This window comes from Rhinopithecus bieti, unplaced genomic scaffold (genome assembly GCF_001698545.2).
Source record: "Rhinopithecus bieti isolate Rb0 unplaced genomic scaffold, ASM169854v2 scaffold_2272, whole genome shotgun sequence".
Taxonomy (NCBI): Eukaryota; Metazoa; Chordata; class Mammalia; order Primates; family Cercopithecidae; genus Rhinopithecus; species Rhinopithecus bieti.
Window position 1 is genome coordinate 4,108,146 of NW_016804163.1, and position 10,127 is coordinate 4,118,272.

At 31.8% G+C, this 10,127-nt stretch overlaps 1 protein-coding gene across 1 annotated transcript in view; it reads left to right on the forward strand.

Annotated features, from left to right (window-relative positions):
• The window catches only part of CDH19 (cadherin 19), a 109,592-nt gene that overhangs the window by 68,909 nt on the left and 30,556 nt on the right, over positions 1–10,127 (forward strand). Inside the window, exons 8-9 of the mRNA XM_017867056.1 lie at positions 5,268–5,389; positions 6,923–6,987. Of these exons, the coding sequence (XP_017722545.1) occupies positions 5,268–5,389; positions 6,923–6,987 (187 nt within the window). The remainder of the gene's footprint in view (positions 1–5,267; positions 5,390–6,922; positions 6,988–10,127) is intronic.

Sequence of the window (10,127 nt, forward strand, 5' to 3'; positions counted from 1 at the left end):
AAAAAAAAAAAAAAAAAAAAAAAAAAAAAAAAAAAAAAAAAAAAAAAAGAGCAAATAAAACCCAAAGCAAACAGAAAAAAAAGGAAATGAAAAGATTAGATCACAAGCAGTGAAATTGAAAGCAATGGAGTAATATAATGAAACCAATAGCAGCTTCTTTCAAAATATTGCTAAAGTTTATTAATCTCTATTGAGAGAGACCAAGGGACAAACAGAGAAGGAGAAGACGAAAATTACTATTATCAGAAGTGAAAAAGGGAGCACATGTATTGATCCCACAGACATTAAAAAGATTATAGGGCTACTTTGAACAATTCTATGCCTATACATTTAGAAGAAGTTCTTGAGAGAATCCACTAAATTTATATTAAAAGATAAATAACCTTAGCACACACACACATATATATATTTACAAACAACCATATATATACAACCACATAAATATGTACACATACACATGCGTACACACAAGCATATATATATCACCAAAAGTCAGTTAAAAACCTTCACTAAAACAAAGAACTGTTCCAGTAAAAATTGATGACACTTATAAACTCTACCATATGTTACAAGCAAAGAAAACTACAGATCAAGATCCCTCATAAACAAATATAAAAATTCTTTACAAATAATTGTAACTCCGGCTACTTGTGAAAAGGAAAGTATATCCCTATCAACTGGAGTGCACCCAGGAATACAAGGATGCGTCCATATTTTAAAATATTTTCATGTAAATTACCATATTGGCAGATTAAGAAAGAAAAGTCATATATCATCTCAATAGACAAAGAAAAAAACATTTGACAATATTCAAAATTAATTTATTGTAAAAACTATCAGCACAATATGAATAGAAGGGAAGATTCTTAAACAGATACAGAGTATCTACAAAAGAATGCTGCTAATATTATACTTAATTATGGAATATTATGCACTTTTCCCTTAAGATTGGAAACAAGGTAGCAATGTATTCACCAATCCAAATCTATAATATTGGAAGTCCTGGCCGTGCAATAAGTGAGAAAAAGAAATAAAAACATACAAGCTGGAGAGAAATAATGTAGTTTTCTTTATTTGCAGATGGCTTGTTATTGTCTAGATCATTCCATAAAATTCACAAAAATGCCCAGTAATAAGTGAGTTTATCAAGGTAGAAAGATACAAGATTATTATAAATTAAACATATACTGAATAACACCCAGCAATCCTACTCCCAATCATTTACCCAGGAAAAAAGGAAACTTTGTGTTTTGGGTCGAGTTGTGTCCTAAAGATACAAGTTGAGTCCTAACATCCAGTACACTCGAATGTGGCCTTGTTAAGAAATAGAGTTATTTTGGAGGGAAATAGTTAAGATAAGGTCACACCTGAGCAGGTATGTTTCTAATCCAAAACGACTGGTGTCCCCATAAGAAGATAGACACTGGGAGAGGACTGCCATGTGACAACTGAAGCAGAGATCAGAGCAATGCATCTACAAGCGGAAGAATAGCAAGGACTGCCAGAAATCACTGGAAGCTAGAAACAAGATGGAAGGATTCACCCCTACAGGCTTCAAAGGAAGCATGCCCCTGTTGATGCTTTGATTTTGATAACTCTAATAGAGTTAATTTATTGTTTTCAGCCACCCAGCTTGTGGTGTTTTGTTGAGCAGGCCTAGAAAACATACTCACTTATTTTGACATGAAAACCTGTATGCAGGCATTTATGGCAGCTTTATACATGATCTCCAAAAACTGGAATTGACTCAAATGTCCTTCAAGAGGTGAATGGATTTTAAAAAAATAAACAAACAAAAATAAACAAAGCCTGTGGTACCTAAACTAAAAAGATATGACAAAGGAAAGGAGGGTGATAAAATTGTTCTGCGTCATTACGTGATGGCAGACACATGACTATTCATTTGTCCAAGTTCACAGAATTCTTCATGATATAGAGTAAAATACTAATTAGTGCAAACTCTGGCAAAAAATCAAACAGAACTTTGGAGATGTTCCTAAAATTGAAGGCAAACTACTGCAAATGTACTTTATCATATTATAGACAAATAACATAATCAAATGGAGAGGAATTAGGAAAATACAACCTAAGTAATTTTGGAAGAGGGTATTTCATTTCAAAATATAGAGACCAAAAAAAATTGCTGTTCAGAAGAAATGTACTCTACATACTGAGTATATTTTTTTACATGGTTACTATTTAGGGATTGCAGTGTTACTCTGCATGTATATTGGGATTGAACACATGAGTAAATATATTGTAGATAATAAGAGTAAGATTCATTATTGTCAAAGGAAATGGTTACAAATAAAAAAATGAGAAAAGTTACATGAAAGTGTGGCACTGGATTCAAATCTGAGGTATGATACACTAATGCCCTCTTAGTATATATGCAGACAGAAGGAATTATATGGAAATAAATATAGATGTGTTTGTATGCATGAGTATACATACATATATTTCCTGTTGATGTCTGCTCAAAGGACCTAAATACAATGAAACTCAAGAAGCAATGGAAACTCTTAAAACCTAGATCTTGCTTTCTAATGCTGCTCTCCAATCAAAGATACTGCAACTCATCTGATAACTAGAATTCAGAGTTGTTGTAAGGAAAAGACAAGATTATCCTGGAGCATCTCGTGGTTCCAGAACGAAAGTATTCAAAAATGTTAACACTACTCATCTATGGACACTGAAAATTAGTGGATAAATGCTTGAGGAGAAACCAGAACATTTTAAAATAGTTTCCTGAGATCTTTATGAATTACAAAAGAAAGAAAAATAGCAACTTTACCCCAGAGAAATGGGGTCATCATCACCTAATCGAGTGCTCAATGTTAATATTGCCATTCATGAGATAGGATGAACATCATGTTCCCCTGATATGATAGCCTAAGAAAGTATATCACATCTGTTATTCCTGCCAAAAATATGTAACCTTAGTCTAATCATGAGAAAGCATCAGACAAACCCAAACTGAGAGACAGTCTATTAAATAATTGACCAATACTCTTCAATAGCATCAAAGTCTTGAGAGACAAGAACATTGAGGAACTGTGGAGGAGACTAAGGACACAGGAAAATGAAAGGCAATATTGGATTCTAGATTGGATTGTGAAAGAAAAAGAATAAGAGTGGAAAAAACTGTGAAATCCAACTGTAGTTTGTAGTTTGATTAATTACATTATAGCGATAATTTATTAATACGATTAAAGTTTTATATAAGATTTTAACATTAGAAAAAACTGAGTGAAGAGCATGTAGAAATCCTGTGTGCTATTTTTGCAATATTTCTGTAAGTCCAAAATTATTTTAAAATGTTTTTAATTGGATTAGTGGGAAAATTCCAAATTTTAATTTTGCTGAGGTGATGATGGAACATATCTAAATAAGGCAGCTGTTTACATATTTTGAATTTTCTGATGTTTGTCTCCCTAGATTTAAAATGGGAAAATATGTATGTATTTTACATATATGTAAAATTTAACTAAAACTTACCTCAAACCAAACAAATTTTGTCCAGTGAAGGTGGAGTGGGGGAGAAAAATTTACATAACGAGAATTTGTGTTTCTAAAATGGTTAAGAAAATGATGCATATTACACATCACTGCTTATATCACATCCTAGAGGGCTACATATACTTTTATTTCTGTTTTAATTAATTAATGAGACCTGAACCAATTATTGTTTATGTGGCTCTTCTTCCTAAATTCTAACAGATGCGCATTAAACTATTAAAGATTGTAACATCCTATCAAACTTTAAATGGGCTTTATGTGCAATGACATTTTACAGAAATAGGATTAGATGTTTAATTCAAAATAACAACTGTTAAAACACTGTATAATTTTGTCAACAAATCTATTATGTGTGAAATGCAACCACTTCAGGATATTTAGGGAAAATACTTATAAATATTTTAAATGGGGGTACAGTTAAAACTGAACTCCTCTAAAGCTTAATTATTTGTAATTTCTATTGAATCTTTATCTGAATACCAATCTACAAAGTAGTATAATGTTTTGGAAACTTTTGAACTCAAAATTAAAATATTCTCATCTTTGCCATATAATTATGGCAAACTTCATTGATATCTCATCAAAGTCTTCAGGAATATACATGCAATGATAAGTCATTATTGAACCCTAGTTATTATTACTCTTTAATTTTTATTATTAATTATTTCCTTGTAGATGAGATATGCTGAGTATTTCAAAGTCTTCTTTCATTGTGGAGGTGGAGGTCATTTTTCAGTTTTTTTTTTTTTAATGGGGGAACTTTGTAACTTGGCTTTCTTCGATGCACAATCAATCTAAAAGCACATTAGAACTATTATATTTTACTTTTGTTTTACATGTGTATACATATAAAACATTTAATATGAAAAATATACATAATATATAATAGATACATATGATGTAATATATCACATATATACATACATACACAGGTAATATATAATAAAACATACATGTATTGTATAATACATATATTTTACATATGTTATAAAATATGTATTATAAAATGTAAAATATATGTCATATATAATGTATTGTATATATATGTTTTACATTATATATTATTAGTCTACCTATATATATTATAGGCCGTATAATAGTTATATATAACGATATTAAAGATCTTTTGGATTCGCTGATTCCAGTTCAGATTTCAGAAGTCTTTTCAGATTTCCCCAAAAAGAAATTAAAAGTCTATCTATTGCTATATAGATCTTTGACTCTTTATCAAATTTACTTTTTAAACAAACAAAAACATTTGTTAAATATCACGTCAAGTAATTGTAGTAAAATGAACAGATTTGCAAGCAACACCTGTGACGTAGGAAAGAGATCAATACTAGTGTAGGCTGAAGATGTATTTTAATTTATTTCATATAAAAAAATGATTCATAATCATTAATTTTTACCCCACTTATTTGCATTTCTCTTCATTTCCCAAATGGCTTTTGACATTATTTTAGTCATTAATCTATTAACATTCTTTTTTGACATGAGAATTGGTGACGTGTGTTTACAGTTAGCATCCATCAATTAAAATCTAAAGTCAGGTTACATTTTTTTTTCCCTATCTCCACTGAGTTGAATCTTAAATACCTGGAATACACTACTTTAAAAGTTGTTCAGTATTATATATTGGCTATGTAGGGCATGCACTGAATAAGACATCTTATTGCTTAAAGACTATTATGTAACACTGTTATGTAGACAGAATAAAAACATTAAGGTATACTTTCCTTTTGGTTCAGGTATTCTATTACTAGGAGCAAAGTGTTCAATATCGACGATAATGGCACAATCACTACAACTAACTCACTGGATCGGGAAATCAGTGCTTGGTACAACCTAACTATTATAGCGACAGAAAAATGTAAGTACTCATTTGAAATCCAATACAGTTGTTTGCATATTTCATAAATAATTACACAATTTCTACACATGGAGACAAGGCTGCTTTAAAATGTTGTTGGAATTATTTAAATGACATTCAATGTAAATGTGTGTACTTGTGTATTTTATTAGTTTTATTAACATCTGCTTATTACTGCTATTCCAGCTTATTTATATGCTTACCACTAAATACCTTCTAAACTGTTATTTTCTAACAGTAAATAATTTTTCATACAAGAGTAAATTGAGGAAACCACAAAATATAAGTGAAATTCACCTGAAATTCTGCTTGTTTATTTAGGCAGATGGTTTCGTTTTCAGTTTGTAAATTATTCTGATTTACCACTTGGATATTGTCCTTAAAATTATGAATCAGTTATTCATGCAATTATATTGTTTAAAGCTTAAAGAAATAAATATAACACAATATAAAATATCAAAGTCATTTCCATTACTTAGTCAATAGATTTAGAATTGTAAAGTATTAAAATTGTGAACAGAAAATATTCTCAGATGCATCTTTTCTTATAGCTGATTTTACATAGAATTTTAATGATCGTGTTTCCTTTCTTCACTCTTTGTTGAGACGGGAAGCATATATTTCTGTTGTCCTCACTTTGTTAGGCAGATGGCAGGTGATATGGTGGAGTGGAAGGCATCTCCGCGTGTTTTTTGGGATACAATGAACAGTTCTGTGGATGGAAACACTGTAGGAGAGCTTGAATCTGGGTTTTCAAGGTTCCATTTAACTAAACCATAAAAGGAAGCAAATGTTACAACGGAATAAGTGCCCGCTGCAATAGAGGAAATGTCAAAGCTTCTCATGTCAGGAAACACAAAGATACTTATTTTAAATGCAGCTTTTATTCATCGCTTATTTCTGAGAACAATTTTTTTTTTTCATTTTAAGGAAAACTTGTTGGAACGAGCTTTTATAACACTGGATAACAAATTTTCATTTTCTTCTTTCTCTAACATTTTTAAAAATCCTACATCATTAAGCCCATGTTAGATCTATTTGGGGAAAATATGTGTAACTGCCGTTTTTTTACTACCGTGAAATCAATACTGAACCAAAAATAATTAGGCTTGACCATTTAAGCTTCAATAGCAATATAAACAAACCACCTAACCAGTGGAAAACAGGGCATTACATACAACTGTTTTAAAAATCACCTGCCTGCATCTGCTAACTACCTTGAAAAGCTTTCACCATAACAATTATACTGATTATAAGAAAGAGATGTTCCATTTGAACATTTTTTTTTTCCAGCAAATGAAGTTTGTTGTGCTTAGTCTCTTTTCTGGAAAGCTTCCCCAGTTAAGCACAATGCTATTTATCAGTACGCCAGCTAAGTGAATAAAACTAATAACTACTTTAAAGTGAAGCTGTGAAGTTTTATATACATTTTGTACAGTAATACCAAAGATTTAATTTGAACTTAATTTCAAGCAAAGTTTAGGAACACAAAGATAAAAACATTAAATGAATTTCTTATTAATTTTCTGTCAGTTTATTCACAACTGAATTATGTTATACAATTTAATTACTTAAGCAAAAAGATATTCTGTGATGATGTATGTGCTAAAACCATAACAAATATGAACCTTAATTTTCTGGTTAATTTCTTCTTGAAATCTTTAGAAATATCTTTTCATTTTTAAATGTTCCATTAATCTATTTTCATCCTAAATGTCACACAGTAGAGAAAAGTCTCAAAACGATAAATACTAATGGTTGCTGTATTTCTTAAAGGCCATGGGTGTGTGTGTGTGTGTGTAATAAATCCTAGAAATTTTAATTTTTAATTAATTGAAAATTACAATTTCTATCTTAATTTTAACTGTTATTGTTGGGAAAATACAAGTACAAACAAAATCTCATCTCAGGCCAGAAAACCTCTCCTCAAAGGTACAACAGAGAGAAAAATGTTATTACTGGGAAACATTAAAACGCAATGTGATGTGCATCGTAGGAAATCTAAGAGATTGCCAAAATGGAAAGAAATCTCACCTTTTTATGTAGTCGAGCAGATACAATCCATTATATACATGTTCTCAAGTTAAATGTTATCTAGACGTTCAAGTACGAGGACTTAGCACTATTTGTCACATAGAATTCATTCTATCTTCACTGGGTAGTTGGAGTGACCGCCTGTGTTTGCTAAGTGGTTTTATCAAAAGGACAACTTAACTTTTCATGTCTTTATGACAAGAAGTAGTTCTACAACTTAGAACAAGATCGTTGCTAAAGTGGGTCTCCTATCTTTCCACAAAAACTAGGATATAGGGATGCCATATTCCTTAAAGATTACATTTCAAAGAGATGGTCACCATTACTTGAGAAATACAATCCTGGATCCTAAAGCTTCCAAAAAACTTATTGATTTTGAAAGATTTCCATACACTTCAAAAAGACAAAGAAAAAACTTACATACAAAGCTTTTTTCCCCCCTCTCTTTCTCCTTCTCTCTCTCTCTCTGTGTGTGTGTATGAATGCTCTGAGAAAAGGAAGGAAAGAAAAAAGATTTTCCCTTGCTTTCAACAAGAACTAGGCCTCTAATTTTTAATTTGTATTGTTCTTTCAAATTATCATTACAAATAGTACATATATTTTCAATAAAAACACTAAGACAAACTAAAGAATCCCACCCCATACCCTTTAATTGTATGCACCTTTCCCATAGCTTTCTTTCTTTTTTTTTTTTTTTTTTTTTTTTTATGAAAAGAGAAGCCCTGTGTGATGACTTACGCCTGTAATTCCAGCACTTTAGGAGGCCAAGGTGGGTGGATAACCTGAAGTCAGAAGTTCGTGACCACCGTGGCCAACATGGCAAAACCCTGTCTCTACTAAAAATACAAAAATTAGCCAGTCCTGGTGGCATGTGCCTGTAGTTTTAGCTACTAGGGAGTCTGAGGCAGGAGAATCACTTAAGCCTAGGAGGTGGAGGTTGCAGTGAGCTGAGATCCTGCCACTGCACTACAGCCTGAGAGAGAGAAAGATTAACATCAGTAAAACTACACAATATAATAGCTGCAACTTACTTTTTTCAGTACACAAAATACATGTCTGGTTAATAGATACAACAAAACAATTATATTTATTATTCATTGTTCAGTTGTGTGCTAAGTAGTCTTAATTGCTTTATGTATATTAACCAGTTTATGTAATTGCTTCATGTAATTTACTTATTTGCTTTATGTATATGTTTAATCTTAACAACAGCCTATAAAGCAGTTACTACTATCACACCCATTTTTCAGAATGCCAACTGAGGCATACTGGTTAAATATTTTTCTCAAATTGAGAACCAAGATTCAAACTCAAGTCATCCAGTTTTAAGCTCACAATAAAACTGTGTTACATTGACTCACTCTTTTATCTGAGACAGGGTTTCACTCTGTAGCCCAGGCTGGAGTGCAGTAGCCTGATCACAGCTCACTGCTGCCACAACCCCCTGCTCACGCGATTCTCCCACCTCAGCCTCCCAAGTAGCTGAGACTACAATATACACTACCACACTCAACTAATATTTTGGATTTTTATTAGAGACGAGGTCTCATTATATTGCTCAGGCTGCTCTAGAACTACTGAGTTCAAGTTATCTTCCTGCCTCGTCCTTCCAAAGCACTGGGATTTAGAGGTGTGAGTCACCATGCCTGGTCAGACTCACACATTTTTAATAAATCCACATAATGTCATAGTTCAGTTGTAATTTATTCTCCCCAATTCTTTTTTGTTGTGCATTTGAGTCATTTATATAATTTGGATGTGATGCAAATAACTCTGGAATGTATTTAAGTGGATCATTTACTCAAATACTGATACCTTAGACTGTAGCTTAAGGCTTAAGTTTAACAGATTGGGTCACAGATATGTGTAGTTTAAATTTCATTATCGATTGCTAGAGTTGGTTTACACTGTTATTTTTCAGCCCTCAGTCCATCACTGGGTGCTGTTTTATAACATATGACACAAGTGGCACGGGCTAAACCATCATTCTTCTTACCTGTGGTGAGAGGCTGTGTGAAGATTATGATAGCGCAATGTGTCTCAACTGCAGGCTATTTGGCTCAACACTTCTGCCGCGAGTTTCAACCAGGGCACACTGACAATGTCTGAACACAGTCTGGATTGACACACTGGGGTAGGAGGGATGCTGCAGGGGAATAGAAGTCATGGATGCCGCTAAGCATCCTACAATGCACAGGAGAATCCCCCAAAACTAGGAATTATCCAGTCTAAAATATTAATAGTGACATCAGTGAGAAAGTCTGCTATCAGATAAATTGAATTTTCTCTCCTGTGAATTCTTAGTTCATACTTTTTTCTGAAATGTCTTCTTTTATATCAAGTTGAAGGATTTAAATGTTTTAACCACAATTTTTTCTCATTATGTTTTTTGGATTTTTTGGCTCACTTAGAAAATCTTCTCAATTCAATGTTTATATAAAAACTTTATTTAGTTTTTTAATAACGATTTTACTTTAAAATATATTTAGATTCTAATTATTTGTTTTTAAAAGCTACACTCTAAATTTCAGTGGTTCACAGAATTGATTATTATTTTTGTTATAGCACTGCAGCTATAACCTTACACAAGTAATTTAACTGTAATTTTTGAAACTAAATGGTTTATCAACTTTTTTATCAGTAAAATTGGGGAGGATAATAATCCATTTATTGATCAAGATTAAATGAGTTAATACAAAACTTT